The 16,311-nt window shown below is 43.2% G+C and overlaps 1 protein-coding gene across 4 annotated transcripts in view; it reads left to right on the forward strand.

Moving 5' to 3' along the window:
- Positions 1–2,304: 2,304 nt before the first annotated feature.
- GANC (glucosidase alpha, neutral C) overlaps positions 2,305–16,311 on the forward strand; it is a 64,931-nt gene continuing 50,924 nt past the window's right edge. The window contains exons 1-7 of one of the 4 annotated variants that reach the window (XM_053285842.1): positions 2,354–2,442; positions 2,573–4,081; positions 7,556–7,618; positions 10,085–10,193; positions 12,141–12,268; positions 15,844–16,026; positions 16,168–16,219. In XM_053285842.1, the coding sequence (XP_053141817.1) occupies positions 3,753–4,081; positions 7,556–7,618; positions 10,085–10,193; positions 12,141–12,268; positions 15,844–16,026; positions 16,168–16,219 (864 nt within the window). In that variant the 5' untranslated portion in view covers positions 2,354–2,442; positions 2,573–3,752. Of the gene's footprint in view, positions 2,443–2,572; positions 4,082–7,555; positions 7,619–10,084; positions 10,194–12,140; positions 12,269–15,843; positions 16,027–16,167; positions 16,220–16,311 lie in introns of all 4 variants that reach the window. The other 3 variants (XM_053285843.1, XM_053285844.1, XM_053285845.1) reach the window with 3 other exon arrangements.

Below are 16,311 nucleotides of genomic sequence, written 5' to 3' on the forward strand. Positions count from 1 at the left end.
AGGACTGGGATGGTGGCTCATCATAATGCTTCCTCAGGCTGCAGAAGGGCTTGAGTTGGTCCTGGCCTTTCCCAACCCCACCGAGCGATGTCAGGGACTGAACCCAGGACTTTCTGCATGCAAAGCATTTGCTTTCCTCTTGGCATTTTAAAATGCCATTTTAATAAAAAAAATCTACCATTTAGGGGGAATGTTACATAAATTATGCTTGTTTATGTCCTCTGTCCCCACCCCTCGCCACTTAGTTCCATTAGCTCTGCCCACCTGGTTGTCTGTAAGTGCCCTCTGAGTCCATGAACATTCTGCTCAACTGAATTACATTGGGGCAGTGGGGGGGGGGAGTTGCCACCTTAGAGTTTCTCTCCAGTGGTTTTTGTGGGGGGAGTGGTGAACTATCTGCCAGTATCTTCCTCTCCCCTGCAGGCACTCCAGTTTCCATCTATAAGGATCGTAACATTTCCAGATCTTTTGGAATTAGTATATAGATTACAATGCAAACTAGCAACTGGTCCACATACGGGGGATGGGGAAATAAGCTCTGTGCCTATTTAAAAATTATAAAAGGTACAATGTGAACATATGGTTGCAAAACTGAATCATTCCATCACAGGGCAGCTACCACCATACAGAGCTTAATTTGCACCAGTGCTCATCAGCACTCAGTTCCAAAAGTTTTTTAACTGAAGCTGGTGATAGAGCCCACCTAGAAGTGGTGATAGGCTCTATCACCTAGAAGTGCATAGTGCATTCCTCTCACTAGTCAACAACCACAACTTGCCCCTGCACATATCACAGCAGGGGGGTTCTCAAACTTGGGTCCCCAGATATTAGTGGACTACAATTCCCATCATCCCCAGCCACAATGGAAGGCATTGTGGCTGGAGGGTGATAGGAGTTGTAGTCCATCAACATCTGCGGACCCAAATTCGAGAATTCCTGGATTCGGGTAGAGGGTTTCTTGGACTTTTAAATGCATTTTTTAGCCCAGGTTCTTCACATGTTGTTGTTTTAAAGAAACCATTGCTGGTATTAGTGGTGGCAGGGATGCCAACTCTGACATTATCACAAACACACACACACACACACACGGGCATAGCAAGGTTGTAGTGGGCCCAGAGACAAGATTTTAAAATGCGCCCCCCACCCTCACTGAAGCTCAGCTCATGAAGTAAAGAAATCTTAAATGAGGCTGAATAGTGGTAACAAAAAGCATAGAAAAATGTAAAAAGACATGCTGTTCTGGTAGCTCAAGGTCTTAACACACTTCAGTTTCGGAGGATGAATACAACTGAAGGAAACCCGGGCTGGTGTGTGGCTGGGGGAGTCAGTCATGTGACTTGCCTCTGGGGGGCCCCCAAGGCAGTGGGCCCCCGGACAACTGTCTCCCCTTGCCTTATTATAGTTACGCCCCTGCACACACACACAACACACACACACACACACACACACCAAGATTGCTGAAGATTGGTGCCAGTTGCTGGAAATTCCAGTGTAATCCTAGAGGACTGGCAACCCTAGAGATTGTGGCATTTGAATGCTTGTCTGCTGCTCTGGACTCAGCCTAATTGTATATAGTCGTATATAAAGGTGGTTATAAATAATATAACCACCAAACACTAGTAAACTCTGAAACCATAACAAAATGGAAACTAGTTTTAAAAATTACAACAGCCTGATTCAGAAATGAATCCCACTTATTTCAGCTTCAGCCATTAAATCTATTCCATTTATCCCCAGGTAAAGTGTGCAAAGGACTGCAGCCAAAGACTAACGACCTCACCTGGTCCCTTGGAGTTTACTTCAAATACAAGAAGTTGTTTGTCTTTAGCTGCACAGTGGATATTTTTCTCATCAATAACACAAATAGCTGTGCAGTGTGCACTTTTCCTAAGCTGTGTTCTGGGTGTTGATTAGAAGTTATAAGGGTAAATACACAGCTCCCAATATTTATTTGTGTTTTTTGCAGGTTGTCCTGCTTGCTGCTCTCCTACACCGTTAAGGATCCTAAAAAACACTCCCCCTGGTCATGCTTTCTTTCCATCTTTGTCTCCTTCCCCTGGACCCAGAAAAGGGAAGGTGGGAACTGACAGAGTAGATGCCTGTGGTTTTCTTGCAGAAGATGGAATTAAAAACAACAACAAAACAGCGTTGATTCAGCGTTCGTCATTATAGCTAGAGAAATAAACACGTCAAACTATATGCAGAGTCATTTACGTTGTCTTGCCAAGATCACTGCTAGGCAGGAATCAGACTAACGAACAAAACTCAATATCCCAGCATGCTTTGAGATAAAGAGAAATCGATCCTCGCCATTGGTTGCAGGCTTTTTCTGTGTTTCCCTTTTGCTTTCCTACAGCAAGAACGACGGCGCTGGCCACTACGCTCGTTTAAAATAGCTCCGTGAAGGACTGCCATGGGGTCAAGTAGCGAGGAAGAAATAAGGTAAACACAGTTGATTCTGCAAGAGGTATAGCATAGTGCATGCCTCTCACTAAGGAACAGAAAACAGCGATTTATGTTCTTTGTTGCTTTTGTTCTACCATTAAGTTATATTGTGTTCTGATTCATGCAGATAATGAGGGATAAAGCTAAGTAACGTTGGACCCTGGACCTAATTGCTTTATGGGGGCCCGCCCCATAATTTCTGGTAATCTCAGCCCACTGTTTCTAGTCCTGTGCCTAGTCTAGGAGCAACAGAAAAGAAGTCTGCTCTTTCTTCTATACACACGCACGCAGATATCCTTGCACTCTTGAAAAGATCCAAGTTTCTTCATGACTTTTGAATGCTAAACCAAGCAGTTGGTAATCTGCAGATTTCTCCAAATCACACCAGGGTGGTTTCCAGATAGCGAGCCTTACAATGCAAAAAGTGGTGCAAAATGCAACGTTTTGTGTGCTGAATTCAAACCGCAGTTGAAATCTGTTGTAAGCTACATCAAGGAAATACAACTATTTTTCTGCAATGAGTATGTGACGTTATAGGGCTACAATGCAGCAATAAAACCCGAAAGAAGGCATCGGAAATGTGGACGGCATCTTGCTTACAGTGCAGGGATATGTTGTGACACTGTGGTAGCGTGCAGTCTGGAAAGTGCCCAGGGGATGGAAACATATGTAAGGCAGACTTGAAAGGAATAGATAGTCGAGAGAACAAAAAACCAAGCCTAATGGTGGTTCCTGCCTTTGGATCATTCACAAACTAAATGGAACATTAGTGCAACTTGTAAAACAACAACAACAACATGGATTTACCCAACATTCCTGAGCGCAGAAAACCGACTGTGGAACATATTAATGCATCCGTAAAGCACACACCCAAGTCCCATTGTTTCACACAGCATTCTTGAGCACACAACACCCACTGTGGGACATATTAGTGCATCTGTAAACACACACAGACACACACTCCCATAGTTTCACACAGTGTTCTTGAGCACAAAAACTTGGGAGTAGACAGCAGCAGCAGAAACAAAGCAGCAGAAGCGAGGACAACTCAGGACGCCAGCAGGGAGGAGGTGACAAATTCAGGCAGCAGCAGCAGGCAGTAGGCACACGTGCACACACACCATGCAGTGCAAGCCACTCACCAACACCACGCTGCCCCTGTGAAGCTGGGAGAGGAGTGGACAGAGGTGCTCTTAGCCACAGACCTTGGGAATCTGGTCTGTGGCCTCCTGACTCCAGGGGTCCTCCAAGTGTTCTGGTGGGCCTCCAGAGGCCTACCACCACCCTGCGCCCACCCCACCGCTGCTATGGGGCTTTCCTTCTCCTGTTTCCGGAGGAGTCCTGGGAGGAGGCATCAAGGGAAGTCCAAGGGTGCCTCTCCGGGAGCAGAGGGAGGCCAGGGCAGTCGGCAGGAGGGGACCACAGGCAGGGCACAAGCAGCCACGATGGAGCATTCCTGGCAGGCCAGAAGAGGAGCTGCCGCCGCTTCCACACAGGGCCAAGCAGGAAGGGATGTTGCACGGCCGCTCGGCTGCTGCCTCCCTCCATCCCTCAGTGACGCAGTGGAGGAGCGGAGGAGGCGGCACAATGAGGCACATCGAGTGGGCCAACGAGCAGACATGGGCCGCCAGCCTGAGTGAGTCTTCTTCCTGCAGCGGGGGGAGCAGGCGGGGGGAAGGATCGCACCTCCCTTTGCACCTCCTCCCCGTAAATGTGGGCTGTCCCTGGGCGCGCCGGTACTCTCTGCCTACAGAAGTTCCTTCCCCCCAAGGCCTAACTCTTGCCTGCCAGCAAGAGGCAGGTTTTATTTTTAGGGGGGGGAAATAAGGGGGGAGGCCTCACAGCGGAGGACCTCCGAAGCCCTTCAGGTCTGGGCTCCAAAATGACCTAGGTGCACCAATGTGACAGGTGACTGGCAGGCAGGGAAGCGGGCACAGAGGCAGAAATGTGCACATTAAGCCCTCTGTCTCAGCCAGGGGCCCACCCACTGAACAGCTAATAGTGGAGTGGGGGCAGGGGAGCAGTGGCCTGGCATGTACACCCAGGAGAGCCTCCCATTGGAGCGGAGCAGACAGCTTAGAGCGGCGACACAGGACACTCTCCAAGTTGGTGGTCATGCTGATGTGGGGAGGAGATTCCTGGTGCTGCTGATGGGACCCTTCATGAGAGTAGGGCCCCCCAGGACTTGGGCCCCAAGGTCTGGGGCCAACAGCACCTCTGCAGATAACAACAATAGGGCACTTAAAGAGCTAATAATTGAATATATTGAAAGATCCCTTGCTTATGAATCACATGTTTATATTGACCAACTGTAAAAAGTTATAAATAGGAATATTTACATTGGAAAATAGCCTGTGAAACTGAAGTGAAAGAAACAGCTTGCTTGCTTATTTACTTATTTGATTGATTGACTGACTGATTGATTGATTGATTTCTATATTGCCTTTCCAAAAATGGCTCAGGGCAGTTTAAATATGAACTTGAAGCTCATATTTAAATATAAGTAGGGGGGAAAGAAGCTCCAATGTCACAGAAAAGAAATATGCAACCATTTCTCAAACGGAATGTTACTGCCTTTGCGCAGAATATAGCAGGGGATTATAGACAGTGGACAATACATGGAATAAAAACCAAGGGGAGAACTCCATTAATTCATGATGCATTAACAGTTAATTATGAATGCAGTCCACACACCATTTGCTCTGAGAGATGTGGGTTTTCTGGAAATTTTTGAATTGGAAAGTTTTCCCATGTGCATTAATTTTTTTCCTTAAAAAATAATAATAATAATACTGTTGAAGTTTTTCTGATGTCCTAAATAGATGGTGATCAGATTTGGCATGTTATTTGTCCTATTTATACAGTTTTTAAAAAACAAAAAACAAATACCTCCACCACCACAGCTATTTCCCCCCACTGTATCAAGCCACCCTACATCTTTGCTCTGGTTTGATGAATAATTCCTTTTAATAGGACCAACTAGTGTCCAAAATGCACTGTGTGAATGTTCAAGTTACACAGATTTTTTCCTTAGGCTCTTTGTTGATGAAAAATGGGCGGATCTTAGTGTGGGAAATTATGTATTAAATGCAATCTAAAAGTAAACTGGGTCTGTTGGTGGACTACTTACCAGTTTGCAGTGGCCACCTGGCCCTCCAGCTGCTGTTGAACTAGTAAAGTAAAGTGTGATGTTGAGTCGGTGTTGACTCCTGGCGACCGCAAAGCCCTGTGGTTGTCTTTGGTAGAAGGGGGGGTTACCATTGCCATCCCTCGCGCAGTATGAGATGATGCCTTTCAGTATCTTCCTATATCACTGCTGCCAGTGCCCAATATAGATGTTTCCCATAGTCTGGGAAACATACCAGCGGGGATTCAAACCGGCAACCATCTTGCTAGTCAAGTCATTTTCCTGCTGTGCCATTAGGTTGGACTACAATTCCCAGGCCATAATCACCCTGGGGATGATGGGAGTTGTAATTCTACAACAGCTGGAGGGCCAGATTTGCCCATCCCTGACCTAGTACCATCTGAATATATGAAGTTGCCTTATCCAGAATCAGACCCTTAGTCCCTTTATGTCAGTATTGTCTGCACTGACTGGCAACTGCTTTCATGGTTTCAGACAGGGATCTTTTCCAGTTCTACCTAGCGATGCTAGGGGTTGAACCTCCATGCAAAATAAGTGTTGTACTACTAAGGTACAAACCCTTCCCATTATTGTTTACTAGGATTATTGCAAAACGATGCTAGACTGGCTGGACCTTTGTTCAATCCAGCAAGCCATTTCCTCTTATTTTCTTAAGCAAACAGGCATGCTCAGGAATCTCACACAGATTAATTTTGCCTTAATTGTTTAGAGATCTCATGTACAGTATGCACTCTGGTTTTGTAAATTTAAAAGAGATAGGTGGACCAAAATGATTTTAGTTTTGTTGTTGTTGTTGTTGTTGAAGTTATGCAAATAGCCTACCCTTAGGCTACATGACTTTTCTGTTTTAATATGTAGGGATGTGCACGGAACCGGTTTGGAGGCCCTTTATGGGCCTCCGAACCAGTTCAATTGGCGAGTGGTTCCGCCAGTTCGATGGTGGGGATTGCATCTTTAAGGGTGGGGGAGGGTGCACTTACCCCTCCCACCGCATTTTCCCCAGTGGTGCTCCATTCTGTTAAAGCCTCTCGGGGCGGCAGCGTACCTCCCCGTCACCACGTCTCCCAGAAGTAACCAGAAGTAACAGATGTGCCTGCGTGTGCCGGGCACGAGCACCTGCATGTTACGGGCGGGTGCACACACGGTGTGCACGTGGGCACGACGGGCACGCACCTGTGCTGGCACGTGCAAGCGCATCTGTTACTTCCGGTTACTTCCGGGAGACACAGTGACGGGGCGGCAGGGAGGTACACTGCCGCCCTGAGGGGCTTTAACAGAACGGAGCGCCAGCAGGGGAGATGCAGCAGGAGTGGTAAGTGCACTCTCCCCTGCCCTTAAAGATGCACTCCCCCCACCATCAATCCACCCCCGCCTGGTTCCATGCACATCCCTATTAATATGGAAAGGAGAAAGTACTTGCAGACTTCATTAGGTGACAATAAGTCCATGTGCTAGAATTGCCAAAAACTCAATAGAGGCCTGCTGGAATAAATTATTAATGGATAATATGCTCATTTTGAACATCTATAAAGAAGAGAAAGCTTAGGAGATCTATTCAGTATTACTCCAGTAATTCTGTAGTTTTTGTTCAACTGAAATAATTGCCATGATATTTATGTCATCTGAAATAGTATTGATAATGCTTTTAGGACTATTCCCAGATTATTGTGGCATAAGTATTTTAATTGATTGTGCATTTCTGTGGTGGTTCATTTTTTAAAATAATGTGGAGTGGGTGGGTATGGGCATTGTAAAATATTACCCTTACCCATTTAGTCCACACCTACATACTGGTAATCTGCTTCCACAAGATACCACAAGCAACCATAGTAACTAGAGTCTGCTTTTATGCAACCCACCTTTTATGCTGAACAAAATGAGTTTGCACCAGTGTGTACAGTCTGAAAAGGATTCATAATTGCTTATTCAGTAGGGGCCAAAATTATACTTTCTTTTATCCAGTGTTGAAGATGAAGCCGTGGACAAAAGCAGATTTAAGACCTGCAAACAAATTGCCTTCTACAGGTAAGGAATATGAGTGTTTGTCACAATAAGCCGCACAATGAGGTTGTTCATGTGACCAATACCAGGGCAGGGGATGGAGGCAGGGTTCAACCTACCTTCCCCCAGAGAATCAATCATCATTTCACCAGTGCACCCACATGATCCAAAGTTGCTGGGAGCAGTGTGGATCACTTTCCACACTGCTCCCATCAGCATGAATCAACAGAGACTAGGACTCGTTTTCCCGGCCTCCGGATATCCCACAAGGCACTGTGTGATGCGCGCGGTGCCTTGGGGATTCCCCCATCAGACAGACGCTCTAGGCACCTGCCTCTGTGCATGCAGCCCAAGGCGACACATGACCCCAGCAGCCAGGTTAAGGGAGCTCTCTCTCTCTTAATCTCAGCTAATAGGTGGACTAGGAAGTGGGGTTAAGCTGGGCGGGAGTGCCGAGATCCATGTCCACATGAGCAGCCTCAATGATTACTATGCTAATACTTGAAATAAAATGACACATCCTAATGATATAACCAGAAACAACAAAAACCACTAAATATGTGAATGTAAATTATATTAAAAGTAAAACAATCAAATGTATATGGTGATCTGGATAAATACAAGATATGACTATAAAGTATTATTATTATTATTATTATTATTATTATTATTATTATTATTATTATGCATTTTATATCCCACTCTTCCTCCAAGGAGCCCAGAGCAATGTACTACATACTTAGGTTTCTTCCTACAACAACCCTGTGAAATAGGTTAGGCTGAGAGAGAAGTGACTTGCCCAGAGTAACCCAGCAAGTATCAAGGCTGAATGGGAATTTGAACTCAGGTCTCCCCAGTCCTAGTCCAGCACTCTAGCCACTACACCATGCTGGCTCTCCCATACATCTACAGCAATATATACGTAGGAACAATAGGACAGTATAGTATCAAGAACTATGGAAACACAATAGCTTGCTGGTAACATACAATGTTTCGATATGCTTTTTCAAGTGTCCAAAAAAGTTCAGTTGTTCTTCGATAAATATCAGCAGTATTGTCTTTCTGTTTTTATGTTGGATGACAAATCCTTCTCAGTGGGAATCCATCAATCTTTTCCCATCATATGTCAGATCTTTTACGTTGTTGATTTGTTGTTTTACTATGCTAATACAGCATCACAATGTGCAGCACTGTGAGAAGGCCCAGGATATTGCACCTTCATGGTACTTCTGCTTCTGTCAGTATTTCCAGCTTGTAAACAGTTACCCTTCCCAGATTTATTTATGTATTTATTTAGCACATTTATATATCGCCAGAACATATCTCAAGATGGTTTACACAAAGTTTAAAAAAAAAATTAAAAACCCACAAGTTCAAAACAATACATATTTTGTTTGTGGTGGCAGCCCACTATCATGCAAAGTTGTTTATTATGTGTCAAAAGAAATGGATGGAGTCAGGATGTGGGACTTGGCTACCTTCTGTCGTCTCACAGGAAGTGGACTCCGTGTGGGACTCAATGTTGTGAGGAATGCTCCTCTCTTGCATGATCCAATTAAATGTAGAAAAACAGTGCTGTATATGTAAAGACCAATACATGTAGAATATGCTGTTTCTTTCCGGTTATGAAATGTGTCCTTTGTTATTTATTTATTTTTTAAGCGGCTTAATCTTTCTGTTTGGAAGGTGATGGGAAACAGTTTTTCTCTAGCTAATTAAAAACAATTCTCGTGTTTTTAAAAAATCACTTTATCCAGTGAGAAGGTGGTTCTTCTTTGCCAGCCATCAGTTTATCAGCCCTTTCCAAACTCTTTTAACCCTCAGTGATTTCAGGGGTGCTGTGCTCTTCCCCAACTTGTTGCAACAGAAATCCTTTCAGTTATTGAAAAATTTGCAATCCGCTCACAGTAACTCTATGTATGATGTCCTTCTCTAGAAATATACTTTATTATTTCTGAGCAGTGAGAATTAAATATTTACTTCAAGTTTCAGGACTGACCACAGTAACGCTAGTTCTTCCTTTGAGATACTCTAGTTCTGAATCTTCCAGTAATAACTGAATTAGCTACAGAATTGCCACAGAAATGCAGACAAATACCTCAGATCCATTTGTCACTAGCAGTAATTCCAGCACTGAATAAATAGTAAGAACATACTTTTAAAGAATCAGAACATTGATTGATTGATTGAACATAAGGACTGGATTTCTGAAGGAAGCTAAGCAGGGCTTCGTTAAGGATATACAGTACTATGCATTAAATAGGATTTTATATTTTTGTATTGGCAAAAAGAAAAACCTAATTTGAAAACATAAGGTAGATAGTTTACTTCATATATCACTTCTTAAGGTAGTTGTAAATGTGGGCTAAAGTCCTGCTTCAACCTCTTTGAAGTCAATAGGATTTAAACAGCCCAATTGTATACAGGAATTGAGCCTTTGATCATGACAGAGGTGAATTCATCAAGTGCGTTTTCTTCTTTCTGTGTCAGGCGACAGAAACGTTTGTGTCCTGGGAAGTCCTCATACCGAGCCTTGCTGGACACAATGGACCTATCTAATGGCAATGTTAAATTCCAAATTATCAATGAAGAGTGCAAGGTAGGAGGAATACATTCAGAATGGTATTGGTCAAGTAAATGAATATACAGGCTTTTATACCAACATGTATCTGCTATTTATGTATGTATGTATGTATGTATGTATGTATGTATGTATGTAATATACTACCCAATCCACAGACTCAGGGCAGTGTACAAACAAGATGGCATCCGAGATTTAAAAAATAAATAAAATTAAAAGGCAAATGCCTGGTGGAAAAGAAATATCTTCAAGAAGGTTGTAAACACTACTTGTTTCTGTCTGCACCAAGCCCAAATAGTCACTGCAATTGGGTGCAGTCTGCCTCTGTTAATACAAATGAGAGTTTTGCCATGATATAGATGTAGAGTATACTAGAAATCTTTCTTTTTCTTAATTGGAGTGATTGCCCATTTAATTAATTGATCACCTAGATTTAAAATCTTAATTTAAATCAGAGCTGTAACCTCAGAAAGGCTGTTCATGCTGGCATCCCTGCTGAAATCAATTTAAAATTACTTTCCAAATGATAAATTATTGCTGTATTTACATGAGAGAAATGGCTGTCTCAAAGGGCAGCATCACATGACTGCCAGCAATTTTGTAAGTGGGGAAAATGTCGGGGTTATATTGGGTCCCAAGAACGTGCACTCCTGGTGGGTGTGTTATCTGGATCCACCCAAGTCTGGTTCCTGAGATTAACTGCCCGACATACTCCCACCTTCCTCCTGTCTTCAGTGACCAAGACTTGGAAGTCAGGGATAGAATTTCGGGAGAATGTTAGGCAGAGAGAGCGGGAACTGGATTTGGGCAAGTTTGGACAACACACCCACTGGAAGCATGTGCTCTCAGTTCCCAGCATTTCTCCTACTTACAACTTTTCTCCCCTTACAAACTTGCCAGCAGCTGCCCAAAACATTGCCTGTATTGAAAAAGACTGTAATGGTTATTTTAGCTGCTTAGCTACTCTAGAAAAAATATTGGAAAGCTAAATTTTAGGAAATATTGGTCTACAGTCCTACAACATAATTCTGTATACTGAATCAGAAATCAGCAATGAAAATTTTATTTTTCAACATTCATTTGCTTCCTTTTTATTAGAATTAGCAGATATTAACAGTTAACTATGCTTTTCTGTACTTTAATGATATGATGATAGGGCTTTCATATATATATTTTTAAGAAGCAATATTGTGTGATAGACAACAATAAACAAATTGATTAACTAATGGTTAATACTGTTTTGCCATTAAATGCTCAAAGCAACTCACGAATAAGGTACAGTATTCAGTCAACTGTAGGTTTAATAAAACAGTTTCAACATATAACATTGTAAGGTCGTTCTTACAACTAATACCAGGGCAGGCAGTGGGGAAGGCAGGGTTCAACTTACCTTCCCCCAGCCAATAGCTCCTTGTGTCTTCAGCACTCAGCAGGAATCAGTGCAGATCAACAGAGGCTGGGACTCATTTTTCCCACCTCCAGGTATCCCACAAGGTGCGGTGCCTTGGGGGATTCCCCTGTCAGATTGGTCCTCTAGGCGCCCATCTCTGTGTCTCCTCAAGCTGCGTGCATTTTGAAATTCCCTCCAAAAAGTGTCTCCCTCTTCGCTGTCAGTGGTGGCACAGTTGCCTATTACTACACTTGATCTGTATGATAAGCCAACCAAGAAGCAAGGAGATCACAAGCCAGTTATAAGCCAGTGCCAGAAAACTAACCAGCAAGAGGAAAACAGGTCTCCAAAATGGTGCTTGAAACATTCAAAATGTTTGGATTGCAATGGGGTCGTTCTGTTTCGAGCTCAAAACTTTATTTTAAGGGCATTCTGTTTCGAGCTCGAAATATTCAAAACAGCACGCTTTGAGCTCAACAATTTTCAAACTCATAACATTTTGCACATCCCTAATAAAAAGATGTTTCTGCTATATATAGATTCTAACTGTTACTTCTTTATTTGCTCATTACCAGATACCTCTTCTAGTAGAAATTTATAAAATAGAGGGCAATATTCTCAGACTCAAAATTAATGAGATAATGCCACTCAAACCAAGATATGAAGTTCCTGATGTTCTCATAAAGGAACCTGCTAGCCTCAGGTAAGCAACTGAAAATAATCTGCCTTCTCAGCAGCATCACTGGCATTACCAGATAGGACTCTGAAACAGCCCTTCCTGAAACCCTGGACAGCTGCTGCCAGTCAGTGTAGATAATATTGAGGTAGACACACACACATCAAACAGGCTTGCAGTTTGCAAGCATTCCTCCTGCACCACAAAATGAACATGCGCTCTCCCTTCATTCATTGGTAGTTGATGTGCGGAAGAGTTTATGGGTTTAGAAAAATGTATTTTTATCTCCAGCACTTTCTTGTGTTCTGTTTTTATGCAAATCCTAGACAAATTGAAATGCAATGAACAGAAAAAAACATAGCTTGTTTTTTGGTTCATGATTCGGTTAAAGTCTGAACTTTCTGTCTCAAAAAATACTTGAGAAAACTGCCAAGGTTTGTCAGAAGGTATCATTCATAGGAACATAGGAACCTGCCATATACTGAGTCAGGCCATTGGTCTATGCAGCTCAGTATTGTCTACACAGACTGGCAGCGGCTTCTCCAAGGTTGCAGGCAGGAATCTCTCTCAGCCCTAGGCAAGTCAGCATGGGGCATAGCATGGTGGGGAAAAGGATCTTTCAATGGTAATATCACACAAGTATTAAAAAGAGAACACCCGGACTACTTGAGAGATTTGTTATTCACACTTTAAAAATGGAAGGTTGAACCGGATCTATTTAAAGGATCCTCCTCAGTTAAGCAGCTAATGAAATCAATTTATGGAGAGATTCTAGAAGTGGGTTTCTTAAAACCTGATTTAGAACGTAAACGTTACAAACACCACACTTCACAGTACTTGTTGCAACCCGATCACCCTATTGCTGTCTTTAAGGAGAAAAAAGTCCCTTTCCATTTAGGGAAACAAGGTGGCGCTTATACCATCAAGTACTACCACTTAATGCGGCCAAGCCATGGCTCCCAGCAAGAGTGCCCTAAAATCACCTGCAAACAGAAAGCTAGTGAGCTAGGTAAAACATTCAGGGAAACCCACTCACATTTCTTAAAAGAGTGTGTGGTAGCCAAAAGAATGTGGCAGGGAGTAAGCAAGCTGTTAGAGTGGCCTGATTTGGAAAAACAGACTTGGGAAGAACTAACCTCGGGTTTGAGCGATAGAACCTCCTTTCGAGGTCCCGGAAAGAAATTTTCAAGGAAATGGGACGGAACGGGTGCCCTCATACTAGGCAATTGGAACGTTCCCCTTCTCGTAATCAGGTTAGTAAACCTGTATGTCATTTATGCAATGCTCCTGCATAGGAATAGGGAGGGAAGACGTGACCAAGAGGTTCACGCAGATGAGACAGTAAATCTCTTCTGGAAAAGTTTGTATGGTTATGTGCAAAAAGACAAGAGTTATCTCTTCTAAACAGCAATGGGACAAATTGTGGAAATGGACGTTGGACGTAACCCCCCCCCCCATTACCTCATGTGCCCTGAAATCCCCCACCCCCGAGTTACAGTACTACCTGCATATACTTCATAACCTTGTGGGTTTCCAAATCCTTGTGTGTAAATCTTTGTAGATATATCATGTACAAACAACCACTTTGTATATAATTGTGCTTTGGCAACGTACTGTATGCATTGGTAGTTTGTTGGTTCAATAAAAAAATCTTGTCCTATTAAAAAAAATAATCTTGTCCTATCTTGGAGATTCTGCCAGGGAGGGAACTCGAAACCTTCTGCTCTTCCCAGAGCGGCTTCATCCCCTGAGGGGAATATCTTACAGTGCTCACACATCAAGTCTCCCATTCATATGCAATGAGGGCAGACCCTGCTTAGTTAAGGGGACAAGTCATGCTTGCTACCAAAAGACCAGCTCTCCTCTATGCTTTTCCCATGAAAGAGCTTTTTTGCATTTCCCAGTTATTTGTTTGACAAATTTCTATAAAACAAGGTTGAAAATGTTAAAACAGTAATAATTAATCAGTTTTTCTGGGATTTTCAAATGTTCTGGTAGCCTGGGTGAGGTCTGGAACCTATATGTAAAATGGCATGTTTCTATCTTCTGTCTGACTTGATCTGGGAGGTTCGTGTCAGTGAATTATTGACACCCAAGCCGCCAAAGGGTGTTACCCTCAAGGGTGGTCCCACCCTGTCTTGGGGGTCCAAGGGTGGGCTGCCCGCTCTCAGGAGACTAAGCCATTGGATGTGTGGGGAGACACAAGGAACCAGATCAGGGATGTCTTTTGTAGTTTTACTTAAAGAAATAGATTCAAAGAATTACAATGGATATTAGGTCCTGGCAAGCAGAAGCTAATCTTTCTAACCTGAATACAAGCAGGTCTGTCTAGCAGAGGAAATGTAACTAGCATGGGGCTTGGGATTCTACTAATCTAGCTTTACAACCAGCAAGTTACAATCAACTTGCTGATTGTAAACTAGATTAGTAGAATCCCAATCAGTTTTTACAATCAGTTACAATCAGCAAGGCTACTCATGAATGAAATGAATGAAACTCATTCAAACATTTGGCAAGTTTGGTATTCAGTAGCCTTGGTGCAATTTCCTTCTTCGCAGCTGCTGGTATAAACAATGTATGTATACAATCTGAACAAGACTAAATGAAAGTTATAACAATTAAAATGGCCATGAGGACTGGGGTGTGCATAACAAGTTGAACCAACATGCCATATTTTGTTGTGTAGGGAACACAGCCTGAATCCTCCTGAGTCTTCTTCGCCCCTCCCCTTACTAGGGATGTGCACGGAACCGGTTCCTCCGGTTTGATGGCAGCGGGGTGTCTAACTTTAAGAACAGGGGAGGGTGCACTTACCTCTCCTGCTGAATTCCCCACACCAGCGTCCATTTTTTTAAAAGCCCATCGGGGCGGCAGCATACCTCCCTGCTGCCCTGTTGCCCCCATTGTCAGGATATAACCGGAAGTCTCCGATGCACGTGTGTGCACCAGCACTGTGCATCGGAGACTTCCGATCATATCCAGACAATGGGGGCAACGGAGCGGCAGGGAGGTACTCTGCTGCTCCAACTGGCTTTTTAAAAAACAGACGCCAGTGGGGGGGAAGCGGCGGGAAGGGTACGTGCACCCTTCCCCTGCTCTTAAAGCAGCACCTCCGCCACCTTCGAGCCTCTCCACCGCAGTTCTGTGCACATTCCTACCCCTTACCTCCCCTGCTTACCCTACAGCTATTGTTTAGCCATTATTTCAAAACCACCAGTTAAACCAGCATGTGAAACCAGTGTATACTCTTCCTGGTTTAATTGTGTGGTTTATGAACCACAGTTAAACACCAACTCCAGGTTCAAATGAGCTGTGGAGTTGGTGTTTTACCTAACCAGGATTTAAATTTCACAGCTCCATGCCAGAGCTGGGAAAGTAAGGGGAGGGGGCAATATTGGGATTTGGCTTTACGATTTGACATTTGCTTTTTTACAACTAGAATATGTTTCAGTGCTCAGTTTCCTGATTTGCTGCTGTTTATTTATTTATTTTTATTTTATTTTCTATATTTGTACACCTCCCCAAACTTCCATCTCTGGGATGTTTACAGTTTAAAAACAAGTGTTCAGAGGTTTTATGTGCTGTCTTTTCTAATTTACCAGGCAAACTATATCAGAGAGAGATGCAGGCAAGCTTGTATTGGCTTGTGCCAGTGATGACCAGCAGCTTCACATCACAGCAAATCCATTTCAGATACAGGTTGTCTCAAAGGATGAGATTGTACTGAGCATGAACTCAAAAGACCTGTTATATTTTGAGCACCTCCAGTCACCACCCCAAATCAGGTGTGATATCTCACTAATTTTGTTGGTTGCAGTCTAAGAATTAATTATTATTCTGAAGTATTTTCCATTGAAATCAGTAGTGCTTACTTGTAAACAGATACTTATACATATGCTAACTGATTCTTTGTCTTGTTTTGTAAGTAGCAAATCTACATTGCAAGAAAAGGCAGATGGATCAGCTGACTCCTCTAAGGTAAGCCAGTGTTCTGTTTTTGTGGATTCTTGCCTTGACAGACTGCTTGGAAGACAGAAGAGTCATAATCAGAAATGCTGTATTTAACATTA

The sequence above is a fragment of the Hemicordylus capensis genome, chromosome 1, assembly GCF_027244095.1.
Source record: "Hemicordylus capensis ecotype Gifberg chromosome 1, rHemCap1.1.pri, whole genome shotgun sequence".
Classification (NCBI taxonomy): Eukaryota; Metazoa; Chordata; class Lepidosauria; order Squamata; family Cordylidae; genus Hemicordylus; species Hemicordylus capensis.